This window comes from Athene cunicularia (genome assembly GCF_003259725.1).
Source record: "Athene cunicularia isolate RWA chromosome 2 unlocalized genomic scaffold, athCun1 chr2_part1, whole genome shotgun sequence".
Taxonomy (NCBI): domain Eukaryota; kingdom Metazoa; phylum Chordata; class Aves; order Strigiformes; family Strigidae; genus Athene; species Athene cunicularia.
Genome location: NW_020799095.1, coordinates 102,856,240 through 102,872,101, shown reverse-complemented (window position 1 = coordinate 102,872,101; position 15,862 = coordinate 102,856,240). Strand labels below are relative to the sequence as shown.

General features: G+C 38.6%; 1 protein-coding gene across 2 annotated transcripts in view; it reads right to left on the bottom strand.

Annotated features, from left to right (window-relative positions):
* GREB1L (GREB1 like retinoic acid receptor coactivator) overlaps positions 1 to 15,862 on the bottom strand; it is a 138,286-nt gene that overhangs the window by 43,438 nt on the left and 78,986 nt on the right. The window contains exons 5-11 of one of the 2 annotated variants that reach the window (XM_026841752.1): positions 12,896 to 13,072; positions 10,082 to 10,258; positions 8,000 to 8,122; positions 4,483 to 4,617; positions 2,415 to 2,552; positions 1,975 to 2,094; positions 107 to 244 (exon numbers count right to left, since the gene is read on the bottom strand). In XM_026841752.1, the coding sequence (XP_026697553.1) occupies positions 107 to 244; positions 1,975 to 2,094; positions 2,415 to 2,552; positions 4,483 to 4,617; positions 8,000 to 8,122; positions 10,082 to 10,258; positions 12,896 to 13,072 (1,008 nt within the window). Of the gene's footprint in view, positions 1 to 106; positions 245 to 1,974; positions 2,095 to 2,414; positions 2,553 to 4,482; positions 4,618 to 5,240; positions 5,823 to 7,999; positions 8,123 to 10,081; positions 10,259 to 12,895; positions 13,073 to 15,862 lie in introns of those variants that run through there. The other variant, XM_026841753.1, reaches the window with a different exon arrangement.

Here is a 15,862-nt window from a genome sequence, read left to right as displayed (position 1 = left end):
TGTACTGAATGCCAGAACCAACAAAAAGAAACCAAAAAACCCCTTCTCCTAGGGGAGCATGTATTTGTTCAAAACACATCATCTGATTCCCCAGTGTAAGACTTACCTATCAGAATCACTGGTCTGACTCCTGAGTTATTTAGTAGGTTTTCAGGAACTATTACAGTCTCCCCTGCTGGGATGGGTTGAGGCTGTAAAATTCCAGTTAACATCGATTGAGGAACTGGGACTGACAAAAGAGGCTCTATAAAATAAAGAAAAGAGAAGCTTCCATTACTAAAAGGCTCATACTGTGATTTGGCCGTATGAACAAATAAAAAAAAAATTACTACAGATCACAAACTGTAATAAAATTCAAAAGGTCTCTGCATTTCCTGCTATAGTTTTAAGTAATTTAAATTAAGAGCCTATATCCTCCTATAGCCCCACCCCTAAAATAAAACTTTTTCTGACCACTGTATTGTTGGTGGGAACAAGAGAGGAAAACACAGGTTTGCATATGCATCTTTAAACAAAGCCAAGTACTAAGCCAAAAGGCCACCTCCAAGAGGCAGGCTACCTCTGAGTAGCCTATCGAGGCTACCTCTCAATACTGCCTCTCAATATAAGGGAAGAGACTGCTCTGACTTCTGACCTAGAATATATGTAGATAAAAAAAAAAAAACCAAAACCAGGACAAAATCTCAAAGTTGTCCCTAGTTGCTACAAGGATAAAAATTGGGCCTTACTCATGAAAGAGCAAAAGCAGCTTTCACAAGTAAAAAGAAACAAAATGCAAGAATTTTGTAATCTGTAATCAGGTTTCAGTGTGAGGTCTGCTTCAGAAGTTTCTCAGGCTTCATTTGGTCACTTGCAACAGATTTTTCAAACAATGCCATCAACAGAAAAGCATCAAAGGCAGTGTGAATGAATGCATATGTTTTAGCCATGGAAACTGTTTATCCAAAAGACTCATGGAAAATGGAGTACACAACAGAGGTAGTAGATTGGTGGAGAAAAACTCAACAAAAAGGAGGGGGATTGCTTTATATTATGTATCTTCTGCAGGTCTCTGAAGCTAGAAACCTACAAAAGCTGCGACTGATTTCAAGTGCTCCTGTAGGCAGGCCTGCACATGTAGACCCTTCTTCCTATGATGAGTATCTCTGAAAATTCAAAAACATCTCAAAACCAAGCCCTCCAAAGGAGTTAAAAATGCGTTGTGCATGTTGACAAATGACTTTTTTTCTTGCTTGTGTTTATCCTCTCATTCTGTAGAGACAGGAATAAGTAATTGTTTATTCCCCTTTACAAAGTATACTGAATCCCACAACTGAAAAGTGTTTAAATAGTGAACAGTTTTATTAATAGTTATTATAAACAGGAATCTACATAGATATTGATGAGTATTCACACGTACTCAAAATTAAACCTATTTCATATCATGATGTCGCTCCTACAGCTTTTCCATGCACAACAGAGATTTGGTCTCACAATCTTTATGTTTTTAACTGAAGATGATGTAGTGGACATCAGTGTCCTTTGTTAGGCCAAAATTACATAAAGCCATTTTTCCTGTACAGGAACAGAGTGTACAGTTTCTGTAGCATGCCACACCAGACTGAGACAGAACATTCAAGGTGAAGACTAATGAAATCCTTGAAATATGCTCACATTTCCATATACCTGCCCAATTTTAAAGCTGAGTTACATTTGGGGGATTTAGATAGCTTTGGATTTTTATTAATGTTACTCACATCTGTCTTTTCCACTCTCTCCCCCAATAGTTTCACTTTCCCTGTGTCCCATCTTAGATTATGGCAACAAGGACCAGGCAATCATGAATGCTTTTCTGGAAAACTCCCCATCATGTCCTTAACTACTTCAACAAGCTCAGTTATGTCTTCTGTGCAACACTTCAGAGAAGCACAGGACTACTGGTCTGGTTGAGTCCAGGTTTTTACAAATGACAACTCTGTATTATTCAAGTTTTACCTGTTCTTGATGAAGGCCGAATTGTAGGAACAGGTGCTGCTAAACCAGGAGGAGGGACTGGGGACCCAGGAGACCATCCCCGGTGACGTTTCTTTGGTGGTCCAGAACTGGACATTGATGCTGAGAAGGAAAGCAAAAAATAATTCTAAACCCCATCCTCCCAAATGACCAGATTCCAGCCCACGTTTTCATTTCACATCAGTGTTGAGCTGGTATCATGTCACAGACGACCACAGGTTTACACCTAGATTTACATGAAGCCAGACTATGATGTGAAAAATGTTGCTGTGTTAAAAAGTACAGTATTATCATTAAATATCATGCCAAAACCCAAATGGATCTGTAAAGACTGAATTGTTGAAACAGATGGGGAAGAAAAATAAAATCACCAATTTCAGGGTCAACAGCCAGTGCAGCTTAAAATAAAAAGCTTTTTTTACCTTGGTCTCCAGCTGCACAGCCAGGACTTGGAGATGTCGAGTGAGGCATTGGCCGAGAGACTGTAGAACTCAATACATTATTTCTTCCTCCATTAGCGTTTCCATTAGCAACATCAGTGGCACGCAGGGAAAGAGGAGCTGAGTATAATAAAATACAGAGTGTGTGGCTTGAGAAAATCTTCAAAACAAACAAACAAAATAATACAGCCACATGCAGACACAAAAGAATAGGGCAAGACGCATGACTGAAAGAAACATGCTCCAGGGAAAGCATGAAGTGTACTTGGCAGAGAATAATTTGGGCATAGGCTGCAAAATCCTAACCTTGATACAGGGTCTCCAGATTTCAGGGTGGGGATGATAGGTTGAAGAAGAATCCAAAAGAGACCCAACCAAAATAAACCAGAAAATTACACACACACACAAATTATTGGGAAGTTTGTGACACATTATTTTAGACACTGAAAATGAAAAAAAAAATGCACATCATTAATTCAATTCGTAAAAATTTCTAAGCCATCTTGGAGCATCTATATATTTTCTCCCCAGTTGTCCATGTGCCATACACAGTAATTCACTACAGGGCTCATGTAAAGCCTTAGCAAAGCAGACTGGGCAGGGAAGACAGGGCAGTTTGCTGTAAAGAATACATGGTCTGAGCATTACTGAGGCAAACCATGCTTAATTTTACTACCTCTGCCTAAGACAATCCTCCAGTCCCAGCAGGCCTGAACACCCTGGCAAGGCACACTATATCCCGATCATAAAATGAAACTACAACAACAGAGGATCACAAGAAGTTATCCTCACACTCCTGAGATCTTTCTTATTCCTTTTCAGAGCCTGATTTTTGCAGAAGGAAAAAAAAAAAAGGCATTAATTGCACAGAGCAGACATGGAGCCCAGTGGGGACTACAGGTCCTTGCTGTTATCTGCCAGCTCCACAGGGTTTTAGCTCCCAGGACCATATTCCAGCAGCAACAGCAGGAGATGGTGCAGCAGTTTGCTAATACCAGCTGCAACAGCAAGTGTTTGAGATGTGGGTATTTGGCATAAAACAATGCAAAGTGGAACTCTCCAGCTGCAGTCATCCAAATAAATTCAGGCACAAGATTCTCAGGTTGCCAATTAGCAAAATTTGAATAACATCACTTGCCCATTTTAAGCTCCCCATTTTTACTCTGAGTCAACAATTTGGTATGGTCAGATATGGTGGACATGGGTCTGTTACAGAAGTGATTGAAATGGTGGGAAGTAATTTCAGTGCAAGATAAATTATCTTACACAAGTATGGAGGGGAAAGGATATTTTACACAAAGAACTACTAATGATTCATCAGATACAACATAGTAATAGATACATATTACATATTGTATAAAATAGCAGAAATAATACATCACGTATAAAACTTAATGCTCATGCGCATATATAAACAAAATTAATTCTTTTTTTTCTTTTAGTGCATACTTTCCTGTAGTAAGTGCTAGAATTTTAATTTCATTGCTTAAAGGACTAACCAGCCAAAGTAATAATCAGAATATCACAACAGACTACTAGCGAGGGATTTAGATGCCACAGTTGAGGGTTCTAATTTATTAAACACACAATACAGAAATAAATATTTAAAACAGCACAGATATTAAAACTCCTTTAAATGAGACTAAGCTCCATTAAATGTATCTGGTGGAACTATATTGTTACAAATGCAGAACAACACACAGCTCTCAGTTTCTGAGACAAATCAGAAATATGTGATATCTCGTGGTAACCTTGTGATATCAAGAGGTAACTTTAATGCTCTCTTAGATATCTTGGAAAGTATAAAGAGGGATACAACATGCACTTTCACCAGAATGTCCAATATGAAAGCCAAGGGGTGGCTCAATTTGGGTACGGTAATGGCCATGGAAAATTTCTGTGCAGAGGACTGCATGAATATGAGTGGTTTGGAGAATGCTAGTCAATGTTTCCTTTTCCTTTTTCCACCAAAAAGATGAATCCCTTATTTCTTGTCTGTTAAGCTGATAATTCCCTTAGCTCTCAGCTATCCTAGAGAGCAAAACCATACCTGCAGCAAACGCCTTTCCTACAAGCTGTACTGACAGAGCCAGAGGCTTCACAACGTTCTTGTTCCGGGACGAGTCTTGAGTTCCACTTAAGTTAACAGCAGAAGATGATTTTGCTGGACTGAATACTGAAGAATCTGAGAAAATAAGTTGTTTAATTAAGTAATGATTATAAATTTTATATAAGTGCATATATAATTTCTATTATATACACATAAACAGTCATACACATTTGTCTAAACTCCTATCTGCCTATAATGAAAACAACTTTTTACACTCTTAAGAAGTCACCACATATCAGTATCTTTTAGGAGCTGTAATAAACATTTAACTGGGCGTTGCTATAGAATCATATAAGCTACTGAACCCATGATTGATCTTTTCCACAGTATTTTGCATTCACATACACTCAAAAAATATTTTAACTGCAGAAAGAGCCATCTCATTGCTCCTCAAAATATCCCCATGGGATAGGCAAGTAAACACAGTTATCCCATGTTACAGATGAGAAGACTAACGGGAAGAGCTAACATGACGTGCTCCCAGCAAGCATAGGGAATAAATTGCCTAAAAAGGTTGTGGAATCTCCATCATCTGAGATTTTCAAGGACAAGTTATTGAACCTTTGTCAGACACAGCTGAGCTTGGCTTAAGGTAGAAAAAAAAAAATGGAATACATAACATCCTTAAAGCACTATTGTTTCTAAGGCTACAAAAAGTGTATGTCCATTTATAAGTCAGGGTAAGAAATGAAGGGTACCTGAGCCCAAACTCTGCATGAATTAACAAACAGCAACTCCTTAGAGCACTTTACTAAGGCTGAAAAATATAAATCTTATTTTACATGTGGATAAACTGAAGAACAAACAAATTCTAATACTTGCCCAGTATGAAACTGTAAATCAGAACTGATTCCAAACCTCTCAGCTTGTAGGTTCCTACTTTAGCATCAGGCATTTAATGTCTAATTTACTTCAAGAAAAAAATTGACATTTGGATGCTGATACCCTGACAAATCCAAATTCTTATAACCAGAGTGAAAGAGTATTAACTTAGCATCTGCCCAGAAAGTAGTTTGAAATAAGCAGGCAAAGTAGGCTAAGTTCACTTACAGATGTCTTAGTAAAACAGCCAGGTAAAGAAAACAGAAGGCAAAGACCAACTTGATCTGCCAAATACATTCACCCTCAGGCCACACACCATGTGGCAAAGGAGGGTGGAGGGGAAAGTCTGTTTTGCCAGACAGAGTAACTGAGATGGGGAATAAACACAGAAGCCTCTGCTGCTGCTGCTCCATCAGAAAAGCTTGTCCACGTTCACAGGAAATATGCTGAATGGCTAACTAAATAGTCCACCAGGTCAGGGGCTTTGGAGGAAAATGCTAGTATGACGTAGCAAATATGTAGTGTTAAAGCTTTCCTCAAAGTAATTTCTAGTTTCAATACATGTTCTTGAAATTTTGTCTGTGAATGCAGATGTGGCTGGTATGTGTTTAAACATCACAATGATACCTAAGCAGAACTTGTAGTACAACCAGTTATTGAAACTATTCATCTTTCTGCTGTAAAACCCTGTTTCTAGTTGCTTAACATAAGCAACTTTCAACACCTGAATTTGTTCTCACTGTCGTGTGCCTGCCTAAAACTGAAATTTTGATACTGTTCAAGGGTTCAGCAAAGTTTTCAGCCAATCACCTCTCCTTTGCAATAGAACTGTATCTTCCCACACCATTTTGAAAAGGCGATCTGACACCTGACTGCAATACCATGGCCACACCGTACTGTCAACTTTAACTATGATATTTCAAAATTCTCTTGTGCTCTAATTTCTATCACAAAATTACCATTTAATGCAGTACTCTGAGTGTGCTCATAACTGTCTACTTAAAGGTATTTCTAGAACTTAGAGACTGAACAAGGGCAGAAAACAGAAATATTTACACAACTTTAAAAGGCGTATGAACTGACAATAAACTGAAAACAATTTCAGAAAGCAACTTGCTACTAAGTAGTCCTGTTTTACAACAGCCGTAATTCACCTAAAAGTACAAACAGCTATGCAGAGCCAAGGACAAAAAAAGTCAGACCTCCATCATAGGTGACACATGTCAGATTTCACGCCACTGAAAAAAGGTGTTCTCCCGGTCACAGGGGATTCATATGTATGTATGTGGTATTATCTTCACTAGAAGATAACAGTAAAAGGAGATGAAAAGGTTTTGACAACCATGACCTAAGAGTACAAACAGTGACACACAGAAACACCAAGCAGACTGAAAATTGCAGTGAGTGATAAGGAGAAAACAGTATATAAAAGGTGTATCTATTAACTTGGCAGGTACAATAGAAGACAAAGCTGTGTAAATATTGGATCACTTGTTGTTTCAAATGAATAGGTTCTCATGCATCTGCACAGTTTTCATGCCACGATCTGGAAGCTAAGGGATCATGCAATGAAATGTAGATGTGTTTAAACAACACTCAACTAATTTTAACGAAAGCCTAAAGTGTATAGCTTCCTAAAGAGAGACAGGGGTGACCATCTGGGGAAAGTATCTCTGAACATACTCATCAGTGATTACAATTTTGTAAGAATGCGTATGTTCAGCTTTTGTTTGTTATTCCTTCATAATATAATTTTTAAGTGGAGAAAGTATTTCAACAGTCTTGGGTTTATATCTGAATTTCATACTCCTCTAGAGAAATAGATATTCTGGTACATACATATCAACCAATTACAACAGAAAGTTTTCTCTTGTTTTTAATTTTTTAAGTAATAGCACAGACAGACACAAAAACACAACGGCATACATGAAGTTGTAATAAAGCAATGAGGAAAAAAGCTCAAAGAAATGCCCCTTGGCTATTTGCAATAAATAAATAAATAGATAAATGGGATTAAGATACTGCTTCTTTTGTCAGCCAATTCTATTTGATTTTTATAATTTCTCCTTGTTTAATTATGTCATTAATAGCTTTCTAGAACAGTTTTGAGATGCATATTAGCTCACATAACACAAAACCACTGTATGTGTATGGGGAAACTGCTATTCTAAGTACACCCTTCTGTGAAATAAAATGTAAATGAATAAATAAATAAATAACCAAGCAAATAAGTAAAAGTTGCCACCCTCATCCCAAAAGGAGATTATTTTCCTTTTCAAGGCAAATAGCCTAGTCTGTATATTAAGCAAACACCTACCTATAAATGTGTAATTGACTTTTTTTGACATCCACAAAAATTAAAATTAAACAAACCCAAGGAGACACAGAATCAAATAAATTAATCAGAAGATCTTTTAATATTTGTTAATCGACTATTCTTATGAGGACTAAACTAACTTGAGCCTCACCTGGGTCTTAATCTTTCACAAAGCAAATTTTGAAAGGCATCCTCCCCACTATAATCTATACATGGCTTGAGGTAAATACCCAGTTGTTTACTGCATCCCTGAACCACCAATATCTGAGGTAACTTACCACCCCCAATGGTTATCTTTATAGCACTTTCAGCTCCTACCTGTCTGAGTGAACCCTGATTTGTATCCATTAGCTGATCCACCCTCTGGGGTCGTGGACGGTGACACCGAAGAATTTGGTTTAGCAGAGAGGCTAGCAGCAGATGATTGCCTGCTTCTACATTCTGCAAACGAAGCAGCTACAGTACATATTAACAAGGCCTGCCTTCCAGTAGGAAAGTTCAGCAACACGGTGGTGAAAGGTGACAATGTTAAAAGCATACATACAGCACGTACAACAAACAGCGGCAAATGGCAGCATTCAACAAAAATATGGCTCTCTCAGTTTAGTCAACTTTGTCTTCTAATTAAGAAAAACTCCCTGGGGGCCACTCAGAGGGCCAGGCAAATACAGACCAGATGCTGCAAAATGGCAAAAGCCCTCAGTTCGCAGCTTCCAAGAGATTCAAAGGTATTGGACATATCCCAGGAAACACTTCAGCGACTTCTGTGCCACAACCTTTATACAAACCGTCATATGTTGCCCTTTAAAAGGAGGAATTGTGCTGAAACCCAGATTCTTAGTATGCCTCCAAAAAAACTTCAGTGAGATCTCAGCGCTGGGAGTGTCTGTCTGGATGAAAACTGAGTTGAGGGAGGAGAAAGTCACCTTAAAAATCACACAATCTATTTTTAAAACTGAGAACTAATCAGGTTTAGTTTAAAGAGAATGGGGTGCTTCAAAGTATTTCCCTTCTAAGACGACCTTTAATGTAAGTAAAGGATGAAGCTTTACCAGTTGAATGGTAGCAATATGGGGATAGAGCCTATCAAAATAAGGCCCATGAGGTCGATTCTTGGTTGATTTTCTAAACTTTCATGGGTGCTCAAAATACTTGCAATCAGCATATAACCAGTGTCCCCAGTGACCCCAGTATCTGCCTCCTCCACATGTGTCTTACTCCTGACAACATTTATCAGGACACAAACCAACAACAACTGCATAAGCATCAGGGAGGGGTTACAGAAAAAAGGATTTCAAAAGTAAAATTAGGTTTCCTTTTTCTGTATTTGGATGTCCACTACCAAATTAAATCTTTCTGTAGTTTTTGTGAAAAATGCTGCTGAAAAATAAATGCACTCTAAAGCAGTAGGTAATTATACTTGTAACTGAGAAAAGCAGCTGAAGCCAGGATCCCTTTGAACCACTAACTGATACAATACTATAATCACTCATACAGCTCAGTGATAACCATCTCTTTCTGGTGTCATGCTGCTATTCACATGAGGATGTGACTCCTCAGATGTGTGTCAGTCCTCCTGTGGAGCTTCTCCTCTCCTCACATCATCCTTTTAGGAACAACAGGCACCAGATTGAACTGTCTTTACTGAGTGAGACCACAGCTGAGGAAAACAGGCAGTCTGCATATACACCAGCTTAGTAGACAGCAAGTAGGTAAACCATTCTCTCCTTGAGCTGTTGCAAGGCTCTAGCTCCAAAAACCTGTATCCTCCAATAACAGACCCCAGTGCTACCTTGCCTTGGGGTCACAAATGTAATCTCTTTAGCACATAACAGTACTGCACAGGCTGTCCTGTAGAGGGTAAGCCCAAGTGTAAAACACACCATAGATGGCAAGAGTACGCAAGATTTCTCCTCTTTCCCTGAGATCAGTGACCTGAGCTTTCTTAATCTTATGGCATGTTAGCTATCCTCAGGCATTAGACAGATTGAATTGCACCTGCTAAGATGAATATCAGTGGAAAACCAATGTTGGAGCCCTAGCTGTGAGTCATTTTGCTTCAGGCACAGAAAAGAATCAGCAGACTGAGCAACCTTATTTCTTCTACCAAGATGGCTACACATCCTAGGAAGGGCAAATTTAGGGCTCCCACTGAAAGTATGGGGAGATGGAGGAAAACCATTTATGATCTTATGGTTGCTATTAAAATTTAAATAAACCTATTTGGCAAAATCCTGACTTCATTGAAATCAGTGGGAATTTTTCCTTTAAGCAGTAAAGAAAGTCACGTTCTACAGTTCTTTTTGAATGTATACATTTTCAATAGCAACTTTCAATTTTTCATTGCACATCACACTAATATAACAAAAGACCCCTTCAGTGAATGGGCACCTTTATTACCTTTCCAGCAAATAAGGGGTCCCTTTGACAGTACACCTTGGGAGCTTCTTACTAGGTAGTACTTTAAGTGCTTCTGCTTCTTTGGCTGAGTGGTTAATTTCAGGTTGATATGATTGGAAAACTCTGTGAAGTACCGAAATCCTCTTTCTCCACAGCCTATACAATTCCCAGAAAACCCTGGAAGAATGAAGCAGAAGATACACATACAGATTAAGTGACTTTTACTATCTGCTAGGAATAAGGCCATTTTAACCTACCTGCACATCCAGCTCAGAGCGACTGGAGGCCTCCATCCAGACAGCTTCTGTAGATGCCCCACACAGTACACACATGACAGGAAGCAGCCTACCACCAATTTTCCACTCTACATAGTGCAGAGAGAAATAACTACTTGCCAGGCAGAGAGCTATGATGCCAGGCTAGAAAATTTCCATAGGAAAAAAATGTCCATTTTTTCAACATTAAAACCCCACGTGTTTCAAGCTGCATGCATCTCTGTTTCAAAACAGTGGCTAATCCATAGTAGCCACTGCAAATTCATGTGACTAAAATTAACTTTAATATCTAATAAATTTTCTCTGAGATTCCGTATACAAAGCATTTTCCAAGTACGCTGGACCTTACAGCTCATTAAAGTGCTAAAGCCAATCATTTGATGTCAAGGTTTTCAGGGCAGAAGTTAGGAGTGCTTCAGAATGTTTTAAAAACCTACAACCTCTCAGGAAAGTAACAGATTTATGAACAAAGGCAGAAGACTGCTTTTCTGCAATGGTTTCACAGAAGGGTCTGGAGGACACGGTCCAGACCGAGGATTATAAGCACCCTTGATTTCCACTACCATTCACAACTATGCTAACGGGAATGTTGCATATAGATGGTACCGGTCTAACACCTCCTAGAACAAAGCACAGGGCATGTCCTGAAATTGGCCTACCTTAAAATCCTTGTTGTCTGAATAAGCCCTCTATTATCTAATGCTGAACAATTAAACTCTGGCTTACTTTCCACTCCACTCATCTCGGAATCGCTTTCAACCCTTAATGAAGAAATATTTTGTGTTCCTTCTGGAACGTCAGTAATGATCTATAATAGTGCTGGGCAGAATAATACCTAGTAGAAATGCTTTGGTTTCGTTTTTTTCCATTTACTAATCAGTTCAAGATCTGTAGCAAATCCAATTTTTCATTCTCACTATTACCATTATTTTCCACAATGCCAAGCACCTTAGAGAACATTGGTTCCTAAACTCACCTGTCAGCCAAATTCATAATTTTATCAAGAGGATGTTCAATTTTTTTGGACAAAATGCATTTTCCATAAAACTCCTATTATTAGGCCATCGTTTTAAGCCTTACTGTGCCTCATTATCATCTTTTACCATCATGTTGCTGAGGATGCCAAGAAGTAGATTTCTTCATCCTGTTTCTCCTGGGACTGAATCGATCCTTCCCTTCTCCCTTTTAACCCATAGGAACTATTGATGCATCTCCACAGTTGTCAGAAAGAGTCATCAGGGTGCCACAGAGCTACCGAGTCAATTCTTTGCTCATAGGTGCCAGTTACACAGGCCTAGAGGCATTTAAACATGTGACATCAGCAATGCCAGAGCAGAGATGTGAGTCACTAGGCTCATTATCAAATGATACCAGAGATGACAGATGGATATAAGGGCAGGGGGGGAGGATGATTTGCCAACAAAGACAAGTAGTACCACATTTTATCAGACTAAACACCATCTGTCTGTCTATCAGATAGTTCTTACTGATCAAGTCTTGACACTTCCCCTGCCCAGTGGGGGAGAAGCTTCTCTGAGGATGTTAGTATACACCAGAACCCACATCCTCAGCTGTATCCAGCAAGGCCACATCACACCACACCTCCTATCTAACTCAGGCCAGTGGGATTTCTGCCTTAGGTCCAAAGGTTTACAACATACAGTAGCATATTAAACGGATTTAAGGGAGAAATAACATTAAAGGACATAAGTACAAAAGCGAGGTGTTTTCAATAATTATGCAAAATATTGCCAGTCTGGACCAGAATTTGAGCAGTGTGGCTAAATCAGGGTATTTATGCTTTCTTCCAAATTCTTCCCTGTTGAAAGCTCTTTCTCAATATTATTCTAGGCAGCACTATGACTAGAGGCAGAAATGAGAGAGTAAATTCTAAACAGGCTAAAGGAGCCAAAATACACTAAATCACTTTTACTAGCCTGTTAAAATGTGTACCAGTTGTGAGGCAGGCAGGAAATCTAGGTGCACATACACCTGTCTTCAATCACCAAGAAGCACTCTTGTATTAAATTTTTAAAGCTCATAAATGTAACCAATTATGACGTACATGGTTTTTTTTTCCCTATGTATTAAATTTTGAGAAGCAAACTGCCCTCAGAGCACCTATTGAGAACAATGTTCCTAGTGAAGTCAAGGGCAGAATTTGTCCCTTAATCCACAGAAAAATAGATAGCTCATCTTCAACAGCTGCATGAACATATTTCTTCTTAAATGAAAATGCTGTAAGCATCAGTAGAGATAAGAGTATGTGGATAGCTCATATTTTGAATACCGGGGCTACAATTGACTTTTGCCCACACAGAAATCACCAGGCTTCAATTGTAGTTAATTGTGGAATCAGGGACTTGTTTTAAAATGGGCTTTTAAGGCAGGTTCAGCTATAGATTAAATTTAATAAAAACAAGCCTCTCTTCAACATATTTCTAATATAAGGTCATTTGCTGAAATTACTTTAGATAATTTTTAACCGACCTTTTTCTCTGAAATATTATGGCACAATTTAAAAAAAAAAATCTCTTACCTAAAAGTGCATTTTTTCCATGATCATCTGGCAAAAACCGCTTGTCAACAGCGCAGACTAGAATGTGCTCAGGAAGGTTGGGAGATTTGGCTCCTACTAACAGGAAGCCTGCTGGGATATCAATTTGCTCCATGCACAGAGATACTAACCGTAAATCCTTGCCTGCTTGACAAAAACCTAAAAAACAAACCAAAACAAATTATAAACCTTCAAAACATTTTGTTTAATTTTCTTCTTTTTATCAGTTAAAAAAGCAAATAAGGCTTCAGAACTTGATGCTCTAACTGGGGTTTTAATATATCCTTTTCAAGGGAAATAGAGGAAATGGAGATAGCATCTCATCAGATCCACTAGCTTAGGGTTTCAGAGACAATAGATAAACATTATATTAAAGACAACCTGAACACATTCAGGCAGAGAAGAGACTTAAGTCTCTAAAGACTAGATATCAAATGGCTCAGAAACTCAGTTTTTAAAAACATTAAAAATAAGATCGTAAGTTTGTGATTTTATAACAGAAAACAGCTCTTAAAACATGCCTAACTATTTTTTCTTTGTCAAATCTTAGTTTACAGTCTTTTTGAGGGAAGCAGTTTTGGTTTTATTGCTTGTAACAGGATGGCAAGATCTTGCTCACCCCGTCCCACTGCAGGGGTAGAATGTCGGAAAGAGCCTTGGTGCTGTGTAAGCACTACGCAGCAGTAGCCACACCAGTGTGCTATCAACACCCTGCCAGCTCCCAACATAAAACACAGCACCATGAGGGCTGCTATAGGGGAAAACCAATTCCAGCTCAGCCAGACCCAGTACATATGCAAACATTGCTAAGTAATACAAAGGAATGATAAAAACTGATGACTGAAGTTTAGTACTGACTACTAAAGGAAAAGTATTTTAAAATCTCATTTTTTATCTTGTCTATACATTCCGGAAATTTCAGCAATTAAAAGATTAATTTACTGTTCTTGGAGATGTACACCATGTTTTCTGCAAGTCTCCAAATGAGTCTCATGAAGTCTCAATGGACTGCATGACTTCAAGTCTCCCATTAATTCCCCCCCCAAATACACATATGGACACAAAAATAAGAATATAACATTGGTTCTTGTGCTACTGGTCAACGTAGGGTTAAAGCCAGTGGCAAAAGTGGGCAATACTGTGGACTGGAGTGAGCTTTACTATTCCACATCCTGCAGTGAGCAGGTGGCAAGCTGGGACACACAAAAAAGCCTGGCAGGGCAGCCCAGAGCTGTGGCTGGGCACCACAATGGAGCGCCAGGGAGCTCGAGACTTGGGGTGAGCTTGGTAGCCATGCACTAAGCAGCCACAGTGGCAATTTTCAAAAGGTTGGATGTTTAGAGCAATTATGGGACCTCTGGAGGTCCAGCTGTTCCAATCTTTTGCTCAGACCAAAGCCTAACAACACCATTCAAAGATTCTTCCATTAGCGTCAACACTGGACTCGCAGGGATCAAAATCACCCATCACTTTTTTGAGTAATTTCTACTTTCAAACAAGGAAACAACAGGTGTGAGAGAAAGCAACAGTCATGTGGCTTCCTTCACAGGAAAGGGTACAATCACGCTGGGCTTTCTTATTTCCCTTAGGCAGAAGTCAATGAAAGCGCTACCAAGTTTTATGAAGAACCAGACTTTCATGTTGCATTTCCCTCCAATTCTCACTTCTTCAGCTGCAAGATCAGTGCTACAGTCTGGCCTCACACATCTCCCAACAGCAGCCAGTAGAAATCCCCACTGCTGGGAAAAACCCCTGTTTCAGGATATCCAAAGACATCCTAAGTTCGTCCACTGATCATCTCCCTTCTGCTATAACCACAGAAATACCATAACATAGACAACACATGCACATATCTGCATGAATCAATATTTCAAAATTAAGAAAATCATAATCAACATCATTATTAAAAACAAATAAATCAAATCAGATTTGGAATTATTCTACTATCTATTAAGACTTCAGCTATTAATGTATATTACATTTAATTTAAAATAGTATTCGAGTAGGCCATAGATGTTACAGAAATTGTAACAAAAAAATCAAAGCACTGGAGAAAGACACTGAGTAAGCATCTGGAAACACAATGTGATCACAGCTTAACCAAGAGCACCTCAACTATTATTTATACGTGTCTGCACTCTTACCTACTGGGCTAAACCCCACTGTTTAAAGCTCCAGCAAATATGGTGAAAGTTAATGGGTTTTGTTTTTATCTCAAAACTGTACCAGGCAAAGAGCATGTGCAAAGTGGAATGCACAGAATCAGCCAGTATGAACTTCCTGGCAAGCAGCAGCTTGCTGAAAACAGGGTCTGATACAGGTTCAGTCTTGTGCCTACACCCACAATCTGCTGAACCAGTTCTTGGATGAATAGTTTCTTCAATTATTCTGTCAGCTCAGTTCCAGCAGCAACTCATTTGAGCTGAAAGCTGGCTTGAATTTGCCCCTCACATACGCCCTCTTGCAGCCAGTGAATTAAAATGAAGTGCCCAAAGTTTTTATTTACAAATCAGTGGATTATAACAATAACTTACCAATAAGAGTTTAGGTATGTTTTAGGGGGAAAGCATTAAAACCACATATTTAAAGCAAAATTTATTGTTTTCTGACCAGATGTAGTTTGATTTTGGTATGTTAAACTCTTTTTAAGGTGTATTGCTTAGAAATATGTTGATCTTAATCAAATAGAAGGTTAGGTACCAGGCTAAGTACTTATCTAGAATCTACACTTTTCAATATAATTCGGAAATAAACAGCTACAGATAAATCCAAGAACAAAACTCCCTTACATTCAAAACAGAATTTGCTTATTCAAATATTTATGCCATTTGGGTATTATGTCTAGAATTTTCAAAACTGGCCTTAACTATTTAGGCATTCAGTGAAATGCAAGTAGCTGACATCCTTAGAAAATATCACTCTATGACTAGATTTAAAATAGAAAAATTT